Genomic DNA, 20,433 nt, shown 5'->3' on the forward strand with positions numbered 1-20,433 from the left:
CAATAACTTCCTTCCCATATCCTTCTTGTCTACCTTCAGCCTTTGTGGCAGACATCACTTTGGTGTGAGATTTCTGCCTTGTACCTTCAATTCCCTTGCCTGGCCCACCCTCCATATCTTTTCCAGAACCATTAATTTCTGAGGAGAGGCTGGATAGAGGTATAGAAAAATATGCAAGGTATATTTAGGATAAATACAAGCAGGCATTTTTCCACTGAAGTTGGTGAGGATAGAACTAGAGGTCATAGGTTAAGGATGAAAGGAAACCTGAGGGGGAACTTCTTCACTCAGATAATGGTAAGAGCGTGAAACGAGCTGCCAGTGGAATTAGTAGGTGTAGGTTCAATTGCAGCATTTAAGAGAAGTTTGGATAAGTACGTGGAAGGGAGGGGTGTGGAGGGCAATGGTCCTGGTGCAGTTCGATGGAACTGGGTAGAAATACAATTCAGCACTGACTGGGTGGACCAAAGGGCCTGTTTAGGCACTGTGGTGTTCTGACACCGCTTTTCATTATCATGGCCATGTCTTTCTCTTAGCTGTTGTGATTTTGACCATAAAGACGCTGTAACTATTTCTGTAGCCTCTTCATGCATACACTGGGGAAGGGTTTATATTCTTAGTCATACAGCAGAGAGATGAGTTCTTTGACCCAACTCATCTATGATGCTTATCTACATTTATTCCATTTGCCTGTATTTGGAGCATAACCCTCTAAGCCCTTCCTCATCATATACCTGTCAAAGTTCAAAGTAAATTTATTATCAGATTACATGTATTTACCATATACAAAACTGATTAATTTTCTTGAGTGCATTCACAGTAGATTCAAAGAAACACAATAGAATCAATGAAAAACCATATACAATAAAGACAAACAACTTACAAACAAGAGAAAATCTGCAGATGCTGGAAATCCAAGCAACACATACAAAAGGTTGGAGGAACTCAGTAGGCTAGGCAGCATTTATGGGAAAGAGTCCAGTCGACGTTTTGAGCCAAGACCCTTCAACAGGACTGAGGCTGAGGAGTGGATTTAAAAGTTGGAAGGAGGGGAGAGAGAAACACAAGGTGATAGGTGAAACCTGAAGGGGGAAGGATGAGGTAAAGAGCTTGGAATTTGATGGGTTAAAGAGACAGAAGACCATGGAAGGAGGGAAAGTGGGGAGGAGCACCAGAGGGAAATGATGGGGAGACAAGGAGATAAGGTGAGAGAGGGAAAGGTGGATGGGAAATGGTGAAGGGGGGGTGGGGGGATTACCAGAAGTTTGAGACATCGATGTTCATGCCATCAGGTTGGAGGCTACCAAAATGGTGCTGTTCCTCCAACCTAAGTGTGGCCTCATCATGACAGTGGAGGAGGCCATGGATAGGTGTATCGGAATGGGAACGGGAAGAGGGATTAAAATGGGTGGCCTCTGGGAGATTCCGCTTTTTCTGGCTGATGGAGCTTGGCGAAGTGGGTTCCCAATCTACGATATACGGCAGGCCACACCAGGAGCACTGGACACAGTAAGTGACCCCAACCGATCGCAGGTGAAGTGATGCCTCACCTGGAAGGACTGTTTAGGGCCCCAAATGGTAGTGAGGGAGGAGGTGTAGGGCAGGTGTAGTACTTGTTCCGCTTGCAAAGGTAAGTGCTAGGAGGGAGATCAGTGGGGAGGAATGAATGGACAAGGGAGTCGCGTAGTGAGCGTAGGTCAAGCCTTGCCTCTGGGAAAGGGAATTGCCACATTTTGGGTTCAAACCCTACATCAGGACTCCTGTTTTATGATTCACTTTCCCCTTATTGTAGGTTACAGTCACCAATCAAGTGTAAACTCGGTGCAGGCGATGTCCCAACATTTCACAAACAATGTCCCACTGCTGCCTGTAAGGAATTTGTATGTTTCCCACCCCATGAATGCACGGGTTTCTCCAGGTGCTCCGGTTTCCACCCTGCAGTCCAAAGATGTGTGGGTCAGTAGGTTAATTGGTCACATAGGTTTAATTTGGTGGTACGGGCTCATTGGGCTGGAAGGGCCTGTTACCGTGCTTTACTACATCACTAAATTTAAAAAAAAACTATCCGAGATCAGGGTGAACCCATCCCTAGCGGTCGCAGCAGCAGCACTGCTCAGCTAGCTATTCCAAACACAGAGTTAATTTTATAGGTTCTTTGTTTTTATATCAAACCCCAGAATGCATTTGCCTGCACAGTGCCCTCCAACCCCTTGTGTCTGAATTCACAGTTCTCAAATGCAGGCCTATTACTCATTTCCGGTAAGTGGAAATATTGGCAGCCAGAACACGGCTCACTTGTTCCTCTCCTCTCCAATTCTTTCCTCTCCAATTCTTTCCTCTCCAATTCTTTCCTCTCCAATTCTTTCCTCTCCTAGTATGAATATTCTTAATCAACCTCCGATAGAGCTTTATAAGATTCAGAGAGTAGACAGATGGTATTTCTTTCCCAGGGTTGAAACATCTAATACTAGTAAGCAAGGTGTTCATGGACCCCTTGCTTAATGGTATTGGTCCATAGCATAAAAAAAGGTTGGGAACCCCTGATTTAAGGTGAGAGGGGTAAATTCAAAGGAGATGTGAGAAGCAAGTTTTTTTTTTACACAGAGAGTGATGGGTACCTGGGCTGGTGGTAGAGGCAGATACATTAGAGACTTTTAAGAGACATTTAGATAGGCGCATGAATGTGAGGAAGGTGGAAGGATGTGTAAGCAGAAGAGATTATTTTAGTTAGCCATTTGATTACTAACTTAATTGGTTCAGAACAACATTGTGGGCTGAGTGCCCTGTTTGCCCTGAAAGCTGTACTATTCTATATTCTATTCTCCCTGATTATCACTCCTTGCCTTCAAAATCCACAGATTTTAAAACCACAAATTCAAATTTTCTCTATTTTATTAACCAAATGGCTTGACTCCCACTTGGATATTCCTTCATACATAATGAACACTGCAGAAATGTTGGTTATTGTATACTCAGCTGTTTAAGGTGGCTGGCTTTTGCTGCAGTTTTTAGGTTGGTTCATATAATTATTCTTTTATACATGTTCAAGATCTGGGAACTACTCCATGAAAAGGTAACTTGTTGGATTTTTCAATGTACAAAGCAATCTGCAAAGACTTCACCTGGTGTATGATTATACAAACTACTTGTCAGTTCCAGGAAAAAGGCATCACTCTTTCTCTGATACTTGCTCATAACTCTGCTTTTGTGTTTTTCCATCACCTGGATTCTTTCCAATCTTTAGTGCTTTTAGCTGCATTAAACAGCAACAAGAGCTGTTAGTGGAAACTATGATTCAGTGAGACCAAGGAGAAACTTAGAAATGCTAATCTTTTAGATATGATTGGGGCCATTTGTACTTCGTACATGGGCAAAGAAACCACACATTTCTGTATGGAAAAACTGTGCTGGTTAACACATAAGCTAGTTAACACATATTCAAATAGTTTTTCCAATAAGAGATAAAATCAGATGTAGCCAAATCAGTCAGTCTTACCCAAACAGAAGCCCTGGGTGATCCAAGAGATCTGCAATTTTCAACAATACCCACCATCCAGGACATATTCTCTTCTCACTGTTGCCATCAGAAACATGGTCTAGGAGCCTCAGGACTCACACCACCAGGTTCAGGAAGAGTTATTACTCCTCAACCATCAGGCTCTTGAACCATCATGGAGAACTTCACTCACCCCAACACTGAATTTTCCCACAGCTTATGGACTCACTTTCAAGGACTCATGTTCTCGATATTTATTGCTAATTTGTTTATTATAATTTCATTCTTTTTGTATTTGCAAAGTTTGTCTTTTGAACATTGGTTGCTTGTTTGTCTTGTTATGTGCAATCTCTCATTGATTATATTGTGTTTCTTTATATTTACTGTGAACACCTGCAAGAAAATAAATCTCAGGGTTGTATATGGTGACATATATATACCTTAATAATAAATTTAATTTGAACTGTGAACTTGAACTTGATGAGCAAAGTTTGTTTGTACTTGGGACAGACCTATTTCCCCCAATTTTATTGTGAGGAAAAATTTACCCAACACTTCATGGAACAACTGAGGAGCCCAACATTAATATTGTTTCTCCTTAGCTCCAGCAACCCAGACTTGTTCCTTTCCTGGAGTACTGCCTGTGTAGAGTTTGCAGGTTCTTCCTGTGACCATATGCCTCTCACTACTTCCACATCCTAGAGATGGGTAGCAGGAGAATTGGGGAAGCTGAAGGTGTGTAATGAGAACGGGTTGCAGGGAAATAAGTTAGCGAGGAGAAAGTTTCCTTCAGTGGAGGAGTCCAGAACCAGAGGGTACAGCCTCAGAATAGAGAGATACCCTGTAGAACAGAGATAAGGAGGAATTTCTTTACTTGGTGAATTTATGGAATTCATCAACACAGACAGCTATGGAGGCCAGTCACTGGGTATATTTAAAGTAGAGATTGATAGGTTCTTGATTGGTTAGGGTATCAAAGGTTACGGGGAGAAGACATGAGAATGGGGTTGAAAGGTATAACAAGTCAGCATGGTGGAATGGCGATGAAGACTTGATGGCCAAATGGCTTAATTCTGCTCCTATGTGTTATGGTCCTATTGAATAGAATTTATGGGAATTTGCACGTGACTCAGGTAGTAATCCACAGATTACCACTTTTTTGGTTCTGCTTTTTAATTTAGTCCGTAACTGCTCAAGTTCCCTCAACAGAACCTCTTTCCTCATTCTTCTGACCGTGGCAACTGGATCTTTTCCCTCCCACTGCAAGTTCCTCTGCAGGTCAGGTAAGGTGTCCCAAGCTCAGGCACCAGGCAGGCAACACAGCCTTCAGGGAGTTCTATCCCCGCGACAAGAGAAGTTCCCCGATTACCACTACATTTCTCTTCTTTCCCCCCTCTTGAATAGCTCCCTGAACCATGGCACCTTAGTTAGTTTGTTTATTCTTCCTATAGATCCTCAGGGAGCAAGAATTTCAGACCTGTTGGACAAGCTCAAGGGCTGAGTCTCCTGCAGTACTGTCTCTTGGATCCCACTACCCACCTCACTCACAGTCACACCCTCCTGTCCCTGCCCACAGATTGAATTTGAGGCAGCTAATCTAATGGTTGTGACTACCTTCTGAAACAGCAAATCTAGGTAACTCTACCTCTCCCTGATGTCTTAGTGTTTGAAGCTCAGATTCCAGGTCATCACTTTGAGCCTGAGTTCCTCGAGCAGCCAACACTTGCTGCAGATGTGGTCACCAGGAACCACAATGGGGTCCGCCAGCTCCCACATCAGCTGATCGTGCATCCTCCCTACTTTACTTAATTAGTTGTAGTTTGGTGACATTTTTATTCAACCACTACAAAAGCTGCTACCAGCTACTCACATGTGCCTTCTCACCAAAGCCTGTTTAGCCAAAGTCGGTAAACTCCGCTCTCTGCTCTGGCAGACTGTATCATGAAGCAACTCATAGTCTTGCTTCATTAGGCCTGCAACAACTTTGCCACTATTCTAATCATTGATTCGCTCTTTTTCTTTGAAAAACACACTAAGCGCTTCTATTACCACTAGTACTAGCGAACTGCTTATGCCAGTATATTTGGTATCATTTCAGGAGATGTACTTGGGAGAGTACAGAGAAGGTGAAATGGGTTCCTGAGTGAGAGGTAGCTTTACAAGGAACTCTATCTGATCTGCCTTGAAAGTTTGGCATCCATTACATTGCTCCCCCTTTTGCCCCCTCTCCTCCCTCAATTGATTTTTGAACTAAGAACATATATAGGAATAGGAGGAGGCCATACAAACCCTGTAGCCTCCACCTTCAATAAGATAGCAACTAATCAATAAATTATTTTTTCAGCTCCTTTGTCAGCTGAATTCTTCATAATCCTTCGTCGACTGTAATCCAAAGATCTCTCGCTGCCTTGAGCGGAATTTGCCATCTGCACTGCCCACGCAAGGAAGGTTCACAACTCTTTGCTTGAAGAAATTCCACAGAACCAAATAGCTGGTCACTTATCCTGGCACAGTGCCCCCTGATATTCTCCAGGCAAAGAAAATAAATTCTCTTGACCCTTCCCAGATTAAATGCTCAGTCTTCCTGCCTAAAAGATGGACATATCATTATGGTTCTAGGCAGCTTTGAGCCCACGTATTATTCTCCATACCTTTCACGCCCATAACTAGGTACAGTTGTTGCATTGAGAGATGTTGTAATCTACATCATCGAACAAAGTGTAAGAGAAACGAATGGAGCAGCATCTCTGAGGGTGAGAGGAATTGGTGATATTTTGCGTCAAAGCCCTCAGAGTCCTGATGCAGGGTTTTGACCTGAGATACAGCATGGATCAGGCCCTCCAAGTCCAGTGAGCCTTACCACCCAGCAACCCACCTATTTAACCCTAGCCTAATTACAGGACAATTTCCAATGACCAATTAACCTACTAACCGGTGCATCTTTAGGCTGTGGGAGGAAACCGGAGCACCTGGAGGAAACCTACACGCTCATGGGAGTGACATACAAACTTCTTACAGAGGATGCTAAAATTGGACCCTAAACTCTCATGCTCCGAGCTATAATGGTGTCTAACCACTATGCTACCGTAAATATTAACATTCCTCCCTCTCCCCCCCACCCCACCAACCCCATCCGATATTGCCTGACCTGTGTTCCTCCAGCAGATTGTTACTTCGGCTATTGCATCGACTATTTCTGTTTCTACAGATGCTACCTGACCTACTTAATATTTCTATTATCCTGCTTCTTATTTGAGTGACATTATGTGCAATTTTTCACTTTTCAAAGATTTGACTTTTCTTGCCACAGTACTTATTTTTAAATATCAAAGAAATGCCATGCTGGATTTAAATCAGATTCAGGTTTAATGTTGCTGGCATATGTCGTGAAATACGTTGCTTTTGTGGCTACAGTACATTGGAATGCATAATAAAAAACTAAATTACAACAAGAAATAATTATATCTTTATAAGACCATAAAACAAAGGAGCAGAAGTCGGCCATTTGGCCCATTGAGTCTGCTTCGCCATTTTATCATGAGCTGATCCATTCTCCCATTTAGACCCACTCCTCCACCTTCTCACCATAACCTTTGATGCCCTGGCTACTCAGATACCTGTCAATCTCTGCCTTAAATACACCCAATGACTTGGCCTCCACTGCTGCCTGTGGCAATAAATTCCTTAGATTCACCACCCTGTGACTAAAAAAATTTCTTCGCATTTCTGTTCTGAAAGGGTGCCCTTCAATCCTGAAGTCATGCCCTCTTGTACTAGACTCCCCCATCATGGGAAACAACTTTGCCACATCCACTCTGTCCATGCCCTTCAACATTCAAAATGTTTATACGAGGTCTCCCCTCATTCTTCTAAACTCCAAGGAATACAGTCCAAGAGCAGACAAACGTTTCTCATATGTAACCCTCTCATTCCCGGAATCATTCTAGTAAATCTTCTCTCTACCCTCTCCAACGTCAGCACATCCTTTCTTAAATAATTATGTACATTATATAAAATTAAATAAGTAGTGGAAAACGAAAGCAAAAAAAAAGAAAAAACAGTGAGGCAATGTGCATGGGTTCACTGTCCAACCAGAATTCTAATGGTGGAGGGGAAGAAGCTGTTCCTAAAACGTGGGTAAATAAAATGTAGGACTAATGATATCTGCTCTTTCCAGATGTAATGGTGGCCCTACTGGTCTTCCATTCTGTAGGTTATAGATAGATTCCTTATTATCCCAAAGGAAATTACAGTGCCACAGTAGCATTACAAGTGTACAGATGTAAATATTGGAAGAGAAGTAGAAAGAGTAAATAAATAAGTTACCACAAACAGTCTAACAAGATGGGGTCATCACTTCTGTGGCCATCGGTTGACTCATTATAGAGCCTAATGGCTGAGGGTGAAAATGACCTCATATGGCGCTCTTTGGAACAGCGCGGTTGTTGTCTATTACTAGTAGGGCTCCTCTGTTCAGCCACGGTAGCATGCAGCGACTGAGAAACGTTGTCCAGAATTGTCAGGATTTTCTTTAGTGTCCTTTGCTCTACCACAACCTCCAGTTTGACTTCTATAGCAGAGCCAGCCTTTCTAATCAGTTTATTGAGCCTGTTGGCATCACCCGTGTTGATGCCATTGGCCCAGCACACCACCGCATAGAAGGTTGTTCAAAGGATACAAAGTGCAGTTTTGTGGAGTATCTTTTTGTGGTGTGTTTTAGGTCCCATGTTTAGTTGCTGTGTGCTATCATCAGTTTTTGTAATTCCTAGGGCTGCTTTTTGTGATCTGATATTTTGTGCTGCAGGTTTACAGTGCACTTTGTTTCCTCTTCAGGTAAAGGAATTAACAAAGTACCTGGATCCTGCGGGTCTTGGGGTCATTGGCTTTGATGACTTCTGTCGCGGAATCGCTGCCATCAAAAATAATGGAGGTAATGAATGTCTACATCAACTGCATCTTACAGATATCAAATAATGGTTCTATAATTGTTTTTAAACTAGTTCAATATAATAAAGATTAAAGATTAGCTTTATTTGTACTGTACTTTGAAACATCAAAACACAGTGAAATGAGTTATTTGCATCAACAACCATCGCAGACTGAGGATCTGCTAGGGGCAGCCTATAAGTGTTGCCATGCTTCTGGTGTCAACATAGCATACCCACAACTCAATAACACAGACGTCTTTGGAGTGTGGGAAGAAACTGGAGCACCTGGAGAAAACCACATGGTCACAGGGAAAACATGACAGGAATCAAACCCCAGTTGCTGATCACCAGCACTATAAAGCTTTACACTAATCGCTGCACTATTGTGCTACCAACAATAATAAAATGGCTAAACTTTACATATCAGAATCTTTATCTGTTTTTGATAACTCCTAACTGGTAAATCCACATAAAATATTGATAGAACATAATATCGTACAGCACAGGAACAAGCCCTTCAGCCCATGGTCTCTGTGCTGGCTCTTGTGGCAACCTAACCTAATTCCAAATGCCTACAAATGGTCAATGTCCTTCTGTTCCCTGCCTGTTCAAGGTGCAAGATAATTTAATGTCATTTCCTGTACGTAAGTGTAAAGGGGAATGAAATAATTGTTAATCCAGATCCAATCCAGCACATAAAAAATCCAGTAAGATAAAGAACACAATAACAATAATAGACACAAAACTTATAAATATGGCTTATATACATAGATAGATTGTACGCCCATAAAGTGACAGTAGGCACAGGAGTGTCTGTACATTAGGTAACTGATGAGAAATGATAAAGTAGTGATTGTTGAGAGTGTGGAGGGGTTGGTTTGTGGGTGGAGGTGTTGATCAGCCGTACTGCTTGGGGAAAGTAACTGTTTTAGAGTCCGGTGATCCTGGCATGGATGGCAGGAGTGAGACAAGCAGTCTGTGAGCAGGGTGGGTGGAATTCTTCATGTATTTGCCTAAATGTGCCTAAAACATTTCTATGATATCTGTCTCAACCACTCGCTAGTAAGTATATTGTTTTGATTATTGCTATGTTTTTGGCCTTATGGTCACTCCTCCTGGCAGTTTATTCCAAGCAACTTCCACTTTGTTTAAAAAAAGACTTTGCTCGTAAATCTCCTTTAAATTTTCCCCCCTCCCCTTAAACTTATGCCCTCTAGTTTTTGACATTTTCACTTTGGGAATCATGCTGACAACTTACCACTATCCATGCATCTCATTGTTTGTGTACTTCTGTCATTATTTCCATAGAGGAATACGGCATGCAAGCAGGCTCTTCGGCTCACAGAAGGCACGCCAGCCATCAGCCACTCATTTACACTAATCCTATATTGATCTTTTATTATTCCCTCTGTGTTCCCGCCGACTCCCTGCATTCTCACAAACTCCCTCGCAGATTCTACCACTCATCAAGTTACTGTGGCCAGTTAATTTAACTCCCATCTGTGGAATGTGGGAGGAAAGCTAAAGAAAAGATAAAGATTAGCTTGATTTATCACATATACATTGAAACATACAGTGAAATGTATCATTTGCATCAATGACCAATGCAGTCCGAGGATCCTGTTCTGGGAGCAGCCCCCAAGTGGTACCATGTTTCCATCGTCAACATGGCATGCTCACAACTTACTAACCCTAAGCCACATGTCTTTGGAAAGTGGGAGGAAACTAGAGCGCCTGTAGGAAACCCATGCAGTCACAGGGAAAATGTACAAACACAGACACAGGCGGAAATTGAACCCCAATCTTATACCTACTGTGATGCCCTCCATGGTTGCAGAGGCAATATTCAAACTTCAAGCAGGCAGCACTGGAGATCAGGACTGAGCCAGGTCACTGATGCTGTGAGTCAGTGGCTCTACTAATTATACTAATTCCTCTCTCCTGAAGGTTAATAAAATGTTACTTGTTTCTAGTCTTGGTTTCCCTATCCATACACAGGTTAGCACAAAATCCATGCAAATTCAGCCAGATCCATCATCGGCACTAGCCTCCCCAGCACGGAGGATGTCTTCAAAACATGATGCCTCTAAAAGGTGGCATTCGGCATTAAGGGCCCCCATCTCCCAGGATGTGCCCTCTTCTCATTACTACCATCAAGGAGGGGGTATGGGAGCCTGAGCACACATACTCAATGTTTTAGGAATGGCTTCTTCCCCTTCCCGTATTTCTGAACGGACAATGAACCCATGTACACTACCTCACTTTTTTTTCTTATTTTGTCCTCTTTTAACACTACTTATTTAAATATATATACATATAATATTTCTTATTATAATTTATAGTTTTTTGAATTATGTATTGCAATGTACTGCTGCTGCAAAACAATATGTTTCTTGACGTACATCATTGATAAATCTGATTCTGATTTGCTATTTATTAATTTACTTTGTGCATCCATGCTTATTAGCCTACATTGGATCATATTTAAGCAACAGCTGGTTCCACCTCCCTGTATCTGCAGTGAATTTGGACCAACAAACCATATCAAGTTCCACACCACTGTTATTTGTTCTGTTTTGTTGGTGGTCACTTGGAACATTCCAAAATTGTGTTGCTTTGCGATCAGTAATTGTTACTTTGGCTGCCAAGTCCCCATTCTTTGAAATTCCTGTTTTAAGATGTTAAGGAAGGATGTGGAAACTTTAGAGAGGATGCAGAGGAGATTTACCAAGGTGCTGCCTGGATTAGAGAGCATGTTTATGAGGATAGGTTGAGTGAGGTAGGGCTTTTTCTCCTTGGAGTGAAGGAGGATAAGAGGTGACTTGATAGAGTGTACAAAATGATACGAGGTATACCAACACAAAATACTGGAGGAACTCAGCAGGCCTGGCGGCAGCTGGGAAAAGAGTACAATCAATGTTTTGGGCCGAAACCCTTTGGCAGGACTGGAGGAAAAATAGCTGAGGAGTAGATTTAAAAGGTGGGGGAGGTGAGAGAGAAACACAAGGTGAGAGGTGAAACCTGAAGGGGGAGGGATGGAGAAAAGAGCTGGGAAGCTGATTGGTGAAAAAGGCTGAAGGCCATGGAAGAAAGAAAAGAGGGGAGGAGCACCAGAGGGAGGTGATGAGATAAGGTGAGAGAGGGAAAAGGGGATGGGAAATAGCGATGGAGTGGGGTGGGAGACATTACTGAAACTTTGCGAAATCGATGTTCATGCCATCAGGTTGGAGGCTACCCAAATAGAATACAAGGTGTTGTTCCTCCACCCTAAGTGTGGCCTCATCACCACAGTGGAAAAGGCCATGGATAGACATAACAGAATGGGAATGGGTAGTGGAATTAAAATGGCTGGCTTTTTCTGGCGGACGGAGCATGGGTGCTCAGCGAAGCAATCTCCCAGTACATGTCGGTTCTCACAGATGTACAGGAGACTACACCGGGAGCACTGGACACAGTAAATGACCCCAACAAACTCCCATGTGAAGTGTCATCTCACCTGGAAGGACTGTCTAGGGCCCTGAACGGTAGTGAGGGAGGTGTTGTAGGGGCAAGTGTAGCACTTGTTCCGCTTGCAAGGATAGGTGAATGAGGAGAGCAATGAAGGGCTATGTAGGAGGAAAGGAATTGATCTTAGAATAGGTTAAAAGGTTAGCATAGCATCATGGTCCAAGGGACTATACTGTGCTGTAATGTTCTATGTTCTTTAATAGCTAGTATTTTGATCAAGTTTTTCCATCAACCCACAAAATATGTCAGTTAGATTGGTCTCAAATTTTCTGCAAAACTTTGGGACATTTTACTGTGCTAAAGAGCACTACATAAATATAAACTGTTCTGGTTTTGAAGTTAGTTTCAACTGCTGCGGTAAATATGAAACCTCAGCCTTTATGGGAGAAATGGAATGTTTAAAGACTACACTAAAAAAGGCATACAAGGAAGTCTGTGTCCCACTGCTAAAATCTCATTTTATGTGGTGTTTATGATTTATTTATGTCAAATGTACAACAGTGTTTGTTTTTGCTGGAGTTATGGTCTTTTTCCAGCTGGTACTGGAAAAGTTGAGATTTTAGTCTCAATTCACAAGAATGAACACTTATTTTAGCTTGCACAGACTCTATCCTTTTGTATCAGTGCAAGTATCAACTTTCATAAACAGCAGAGATTCTGCAGATGCTGGAAATCCAGAATATTACACACAAGATGCTGGAGGAGCTCAGCAGATCAGGCAGCATCAATGAAAATGAGTAAACAGTCGGGTTTCGGGCCGAGACCCTTCATCAGGACCAACTTTCTCCCAGCTCACTGACAGACAGCAGGTTAATTTTTTTGGTACTGTACTTGCTTTATGCCCATGTCTTATTTACCTTTGTGCATCACCAGGAGAGTGCCCATTTAGAGAATTGTAAGGATTTTGCCTTATTGCAGAGGAGTTTGCTAACTTAGATTTTTGTCATAACTATTTATATAAATCCCCAGGAAATTTAGAAAACACCCAAGATGAAATGACATAATTCACTTAATGTGCTAATTGTAACCTGCTCTATTTGTTCGATGGATGATCATTTGAATCAGTCGATGTTTAGACAGATTTAGGCCATGAGACACAGGAGCAGAATTAGTCTATTCAACGGATTTGCATCTTTTCCTCTTTCAGTATTTTCAGTTCAGTTTTTCAATACCAAAGTAACCAATGCTGATCGATGTTCACCTTTATATTTCTGGTTGAGTACTTGAGAAATCCTTTGAATTTGAGTAGGAAAAGGTCTTTTTTTTTATCATTTAAAGATTTAGCATGGTAAAAGGTCCTGTTGGCCCAACCAGACCCCGCCACCCTTTGACATGCATGTGACCAATTAAGCTACTAACATGTAATGTGGGAGGAAACCAGGGCACCCAGGGGAAACTTCCACAGTGATGGGGAGAACGTTAAACTCCTTACAGACAGCAGCCAGCAGTGGGTATTGAAACTAGGTTGCTGGCATTATAAAGCGTTACGCTAGCATCATGCCCACCATCTTGTGGAGGTATTCTTACCAGGTGTGTGATATTATCTGCACAGACACGCACACACTGAAGATGTGAGATAATATTATATGCAGCTCCACCCCCCTCCGCCCCCTCTCTCCACCCCACCACACCCCCCCTGTCCCTCACCACACCCCCTTTGTCCCTCACCACACCCCCTTTGTCCCTCACCACACTCCCCTTGTCCCTCACCACATCCCCCCTTCTCCCTCACCACATCCCCCCTTCTCCCTCACCACATCCCCCCGTTTCTCCCTCACCCCAGACCAAACATACAAAATTGTAGAGGAGCTCAGCAGGTCAGGCAGCTTCTATGGAAACATTTCAGGCTGAAACCCTTCATTGGGACTTGTCAATGTTTCGGGCCAAGACCCTTCATTAGTACGCAGACTTTGCTCTCATCTTGGGTTAATTTTTAATCTCTTTGGAGGTCTTCTAAGGATCTTTGCCTGCATTTCTGTCCTTTGGAAGCAAGATTGATCCATGTTTTATTGCCAAGCAATCCAGTCTAACTGTAAGAATACAGCAGGAACTGCAAGTGTTCATTTTCCACTTACTAAAATAAAAGTTTCTCTACTTTAGAGCTTGAACAGAAGTTCTTGATTTTCAAGGCAGGGTCTAAAGACTCTGATGTGAGAATCTAATCTTTCTGATTTGACCTCCTTATGAGTTAACAAGCTATCACCCTGGAATGAGATAGCCAAGGTAGAAACACATGAAATCACAAATTTACTGAATGCAAGTGTTTCTACCTTGGATATCTCATTCCAGGGTGAGATAGCCACTACTTTCAGCATAAGATCAAATACCTATGAAATCACAAATTTGCTGAATGCAAAGGTATTTGATCTTGTGCTGAAAGTAGTGGATATGGCCCAGTCCATCATGGGTAAAGCTGTCCCCACCAGTGAGCACATCTATGGAGAGTGCTGTCACAGGAACGCATCATCCATAATCAAGGACCCCCACCACCCAGGCCATGCTCTCTGCTCGCTGTTGTCATCAGGAAGAAGGTACAGGAGACTCAGGACCCACTCCACCAGGTTCAGCAACAGTTATTACCCCTCAACCATCAGGGTCTTGAACCAACACACATCAAAGTTGCTGGTGAACGCAGCAGGCCAGGCAGCATCTGTAGGAAGAGCTGCAGTCGACGTTTCAGGCCGAGACCCTTCGTCAGGACTAACCGAAGGGAGAGTGAGTAAGGGATTTGAAAGTTGGAGGGGGAGGGGGAGATCCAAAATGATAGGAGAAGACAGGAAGGGGAGGGATAGAGCCAAGAGCTGGACAGGTGATAGGCAAAAGGGGATACGAGAGGACCATGGGACAGGAGGTCCAGGAAGAAAGACAGGGGAGGGACCCAGAGGATGGGCAAGAGGTATATTCAGAGGGACAGAGGGAGAAAAAGGAGAGTGAGAGAAAGAATGTGTGCATAAAAATAAGTAACAGATGGGGTATGAGGGGGAGGTGGGGCCTTAGCGTAAGATAGAGAAGTCGATGTTCATGCCATCAGGTTGGAGGCTAGCCAGACGGAATATAAGGTGTTGTTCCTCCAACCTGAGTGTGGCTTCATCTTTACAGTAGAGGAGGCCGTGGATAGCCAAGTCAGAATGGGAATGGGATGTGGAATTAAAATGTGTGGCCACTGGGAGATCCTGCTTTCTCTGGCGGACAGAGCGTAGATGTTCAGCAAAGCGGTCTCCCAGTCTGCGTCGGGTCTCGCCAATATATAAAAGGCCACATCGGGAGCACCGGACGCAGTATATCACCCCAGTCGACTCACAGGTGAAGTGTTGCCTCACCTGGAAGGACTGTTTGGGGCCCTGAATGGTGGTGAGGGAGGAAGTGTAAGGGCATGTGTAGCACTTGTTCTGCTTACACGGATAAGTGCCAGGAGGGAGATCAGTGGGGAGGGTTGGGGGGGACGAATGGACAAGGGAGTTGCGTAGGGAGCGATCCCTCCGGAATGCAGAGAGAGGGGGGGAGGGAAAGATGTGCTTAGTGGTGGGATCCCGTTGGAGGTGGCGGAAGTTACGGAGAATAATATGTTGGACCCGGAGGCTGGTGGGGTGGTAGGTGAGGACCAGGGGAACCCTATTCCTAGTGGGGTGGTGGGAGGATGGAGTGAGAGCAGATGTACGTGAAATGGGGGAGATGCGTTTAAGAGCAGAGTTCATAGTGGAGGAAGGGAAGCCTCTTTCTTTAAAAAAGGAAGACATCTCCCTCGTCCTAGAATGAAAAGCCTCATCTTGAGAGCAGATGCGGCGGAGACGGAGGAATTGCGAGAAGGGGATGGCAAGAGACAGGGTGAGAAGAGGAATAGTCCAGATAGCTGTGAGAGTCAGTAGGCTTATAGTAGACATCAGTGGATAAGCTGTCTCCAGAGACAGAGACAGAAAGATCTAGAAAGGGGGGGGGGGGGAGGTGTCGGAAATGGACCAGGTAAATTTGAGGGCAGGGTGAAAGTTGGAGGCAAAGTTAATAAAGTCAACGAGTTCTGCATGCGTGCAGGAAGCAGCACCAATGCAGTCGTCGATGTAGCGAAGGAAAAGTGGGGGACAGATACCAGAATAGGCACGGAACATAGATTGTTCCATAAACCCAACAAAAAGGCAGGCATAGCTAGGACCCATACGGGTGCCCATAGCTACACCTTTAGTTTGGAGGAAGTGGGAGGAGCCAAAGGAGAAATTATTAAGAGTAAGGACTAATTCCGCTAGACGGAGCAGAGTGGTGGTAGAGGGGAACTGATTAGGTCTGGAATCCAAAAAGAAGCGGAGAGCTTTGAGACCTTCCTGATGGGGGATGGAAGTATATAAGGACTGGACATCCATGGTGAAAATAAAGCGGTGTGGGCCAGGGAACTTAAAATCATCAAAAAGTTTAAGAGCGTGAGAAGTGTCACGAACATAGGTCGGAAGGGATTGAACAAGGGGTGATAAAACCGTGTCGAGGTATGCAGAAACGAGTTCGGTGGGGCAGGAGCAAGCTGAGACGATAGGTCGGCCAGGACAGGCAGGTTTGTGGATCTTGGGTAGGAGGTAGAAACGGGAAGTGCGGGGTGTGGGGACTATAAGGTTGGTAGCAGTGGATGGGAGATCCCCTGAGTGGATAAAGTCGGTGATGGTGTGGGAGACAATGGCCTGGTGCTCCTTAGTGGGGTCACGATCAAGGGGTAAATAGGAGGAGGTATCCGCGAGTTTTCGCTGTGCCTCGGCAAGGTAGAGGTCAGTACACCAGACTACAACAGCACCCCCCTTATCGGCAGGTTTAATAATAAGGTTAGGATTAGTGCGGAGGGAGTGGAGAGCAGAGCGTTCCGAAGGAGTGAGGTTGGAATGGGGACAAGGTGCGGTGAAGTCGAGACGGTTGATGTCCCGTCGGCAATTAGCGATAAAGAGATCCAGAGCAGGCAGAAGACCAGAGCGGGGTGTTTACCATCCCCTCCGACCTTCAACCATCCGTGCCGGGTCTTTACCATCCCCTCCGACCTTCAACTAGCTCCTGGGCCCTCAGAGGCTCCATCTTCCTCTCACCCCAACCCTCCCCTCTCCATTGACACACCCAGCCTCCCCCCTCCCCCCTCCCCCCTCTGATCCGAGCTCTCATCCGTGCCGGGTCTTTACCATCCCCTCCGACCTTCAACTGTCGTTGGCAGAACGCTCTGTTCTCAGTAAGGGCCTCACGTTTGTCCCCCTTCACCCACAACTCAGCGAGTTCCGTGTTCGCCACGATGCAGAACTTTTCTTCCGCCGTCTCCGTCTCCGAGCCTACTTCTTCGGCAAGGACTCTTCCACCCCCACCGATGACACCTTCTCCCGTCTTCAACCCTCCTCTTCTTCATGGACACCCCGCTCTGGTCTTCTTACCCCATTGTTGAACTGTTCTCACAACCTTTGGGCTCATTTTCAAGGGCTCTTCATCTTATGTTCTTAATATTTATCGCTTATTTATTTATATTTGTTTTGTTCTCCGTTCCAGCTGGTAAAACCTGAAATATGGACATAGCCAAGCAACCTCATTTCTCAATTGCTTGGAACTTTCAGACTATTCTAGTGGTGTTCAGTATTGTGGCTTTCTGGAGACTTACATAAATATTGTTGTGTGGACCTAATTGTTTAATGCTATTGTGTATTCCCTTTGGGATGATACCAGTTGTAGATATTACTATTGGGACAATGTATACCTTCTTCAGGTTTCATAGTCCTTCAACTTCCTCTTAATTCAGCATATTTCTGGTGGCTTTTACTTTGATTTCTGTATGTTATGTGTGTTTGGAATGGTTATATTTGCAATAGTAAAAAGCAACTTGAATTAATTAGTTTTACTGATGAAGGAGTATATAATTTCAAATACTCCATTTGTAGAAAGTGTGTCAAGGTATAATTTGTTTGGTTGTCTGTTTGGCAGGTTTTCTTAAGCCTTGAAGATTTTGTCAAAAGTCTTCCCTTTATTGCACTATGATCTATTTTCTTTGCTTATTGATATCTCAGATACTTTGTGTTGTACCCTGCTACTCTGTTTTGTACTCTGCTAGCTCCATTGCACCTTTTTTATGTTTAATGTTCCGCACTTATCAAATCCAAGCTTTATTTTTATATCTTTAGAAAACAGATCTACTATTTGAATTAATTGTTTTAGCTTTACTGGTGAAGGAGCTTGTAATTTCATATCCTCCATGTATAGAAAGTGTGTCAAGGCACTATTCATTTGGTTGTCTTTGCTTTGATACTGTATGTTAATCTGATTCAGTAAATTAGCGGGTTTAAAGCTAGACAGAACCATATTGGGTTTACAGAGTTGCCCTGAAAAATGCCTCGGTTTATTTTGATAACAGTGGTTGTTCTTTCTCTGGTTGTTAATAGGTAGGGTGATTATGGTTTGCCAGTTGAGGGGGGACCCTTTAGAACTGGGTAAGGAGAAATTTTTTAGCCAGAGAGTAGTAAATCTGTGGAATGCTCTGCCACAGACTGCGGTGGAGGCCAAGTCCATATGTATAGTTAAGGTGGAAGTTGATCATTTCCTGATCGGTCAGGGCATTAAAGGATGTGGCAAGAAGGCAGGTTGAGGGGTTAAGTGGGATCCGGGATCAGCCATGATGAAATGGTGGAGCAGATTCGATGGGCCGAATGGTCTAATTCTGCTCCTATGTCTTAATGCTTTCAATTAATTAACCGCGAGTGTGGACAGAATCAAAAGATTTTTGGTAGTCAATATAACAACATGAAAGATTTCTGCTTTTTATGATTTTTTTTTCTTTTTGTATCTGCACAGTTTGCTGTCTTTTGCACATTGGTTGTTTGTACGTCCCTGTTGGGTGCGGTCTTTCATTGATTCTATTGTGTTTCATTATCGGACATCCCACCCTGCAAAAACTCATTTCAGGGAGGTAGCACCCCTGCCTCCTGCAACCCCATATCCTCCCCCCCCGGTCAACCTCCAAGGATGTATATAATACTTTGTTTAGTGATTTTGTCTAATCTGTAAACCAAGTTGGGTATATGCAGAAAATGTGACATTAAAATATGTATATATATTATATTATATTATCATGTTTATTCTATTACAACTTTAAGCAAGTCTACAGGGAGTTTGGCCTCATCACGTAGGACATCAATAGAGTAGCTCCTTAGCAGCTATCCAGCTAGTTTAAATAACATTAGCTATGCTAATGAATGAACAAATGACACCTGTTAAATTCACCTCAACGTGTCTTTTACATTTTAACCCACCATGGGCAATAGAAAAGTCACTGTTGTAAACAGTGCAACAAGTGACACTGTCATTATTTTTGAGGTTGACTGTAGAGCCCGCCCACAGAGAAAACTGATAGGTCTACTTAGCATGAAGAGAGACCAATCAGGATGCTCGCTCGCGCTCTCCCTCTCCCTCTCAAAAAAATTGATTTCTGAGATATTGTATATAAGTTCCAGTCATCAGGGAGCCACTATCAATATGCAGGAGACTCCTGGAACTTCCGGGAGAGGTGGGATGTCTGCATTATGGATGCCCACAAGAAAACGAATCTCAGTGTTGTGTGTGGTGACATATGTATACTTTGATAATAAATTTACTATGAACTGTGCTGAATCATTGCCTCCACCTGTTAGAACTTTTGACAGCTATTTTTGTATGTTGATAGACATCAGAATCTGGTTTATTATGTCATCAAATGTGTTCTGCAGCAGCAGTACAGTGTGTGACATAAAAATTGCAAAAAGTTACAACAATAAATGGTGCAAAAGACAAATACCGTGGCCAGTTCAGAAATCTGATGGTGAGGGGTAAAAGCTTGTAGGCAAACGAACCTGCAAATGGTGGATTTAGTATGTTGCAAATGTGGTGGCCGTGGAACATCCCTGGACCACCAGAGGCAAAGAGTACTGACCCAGTTACAGGCTCCACTTTTAAATGACCCAGTGCAGGGTTTGGTCCTGAAACATCCACAGTTCCCTTCACCCCACCCACAGATGCCGCTCCACCCACTGTGTTGCTCCAGATTCCACTGCCTGCAGTCACTGGTGTCTCCTGCTGTGCTCAGAATGAGTTCACTCCAAGTGAAGACAGCCTACGGGTTGCTGTAAACCTGCATGATGTTTGACTGTGTAAAATAGAAGGGAGTGCAGGGTTAAAGTGCGCTTGGACTATTCAGGTGAGGAAGGGGCTATTAAATTGGAGAACAGAATGACGTAGCTATTTGGGTGTGTTAAACGGGGATAATAGCTTTACAGAGCACTTTCACACAATGTAGTTCAAAAGTGCTTTACAATGGGTTAAAGTGTAAACATGAAAATAAAGGACAAACAATGCTAATTAGAATCATAGAACACTGCAACACAGAAAACAGGCCATTCGGCCCTTCTAGTCTGTGCTGAAACATTATTTCGCTAGTCCTATTGACCTGCATCCAGTCCATAACCCTCCAGACCTCTCCCATCCATGTACCTATCTAATTTATTCTTAAATCTTAAGGGTGAGCCCGCA

General features: G+C 43.6%; 1 protein-coding gene across 4 annotated transcripts in view; it reads left to right on the forward strand.

Annotated features, from left to right (window-relative positions):
• rab11fip3 (RAB11 family interacting protein 3 (class II)) overlaps positions 1–20,433 on the forward strand; it is a 175,216-nt gene that overhangs the window by 40,890 nt on the left and 113,893 nt on the right. For all 4 annotated transcript variants that reach the window (XM_072269240.1, XM_072269243.1, XM_072269241.1 and 1 more), the window contains one exon: positions 8,330–8,426. In XM_072269240.1, coding sequence (XP_072125341.1) covers positions 8,330–8,426 — 97 coding nt within the window. The remainder of the gene's footprint in view (positions 1–8,329; positions 8,427–20,433) is intronic.

Source organism: Mobula birostris, chromosome 9, assembly GCF_030028105.1.
Source record: "Mobula birostris isolate sMobBir1 chromosome 9, sMobBir1.hap1, whole genome shotgun sequence".
NCBI lineage: Eukaryota > Metazoa > Chordata > Chondrichthyes > Myliobatiformes > Myliobatidae > Mobula > Mobula birostris.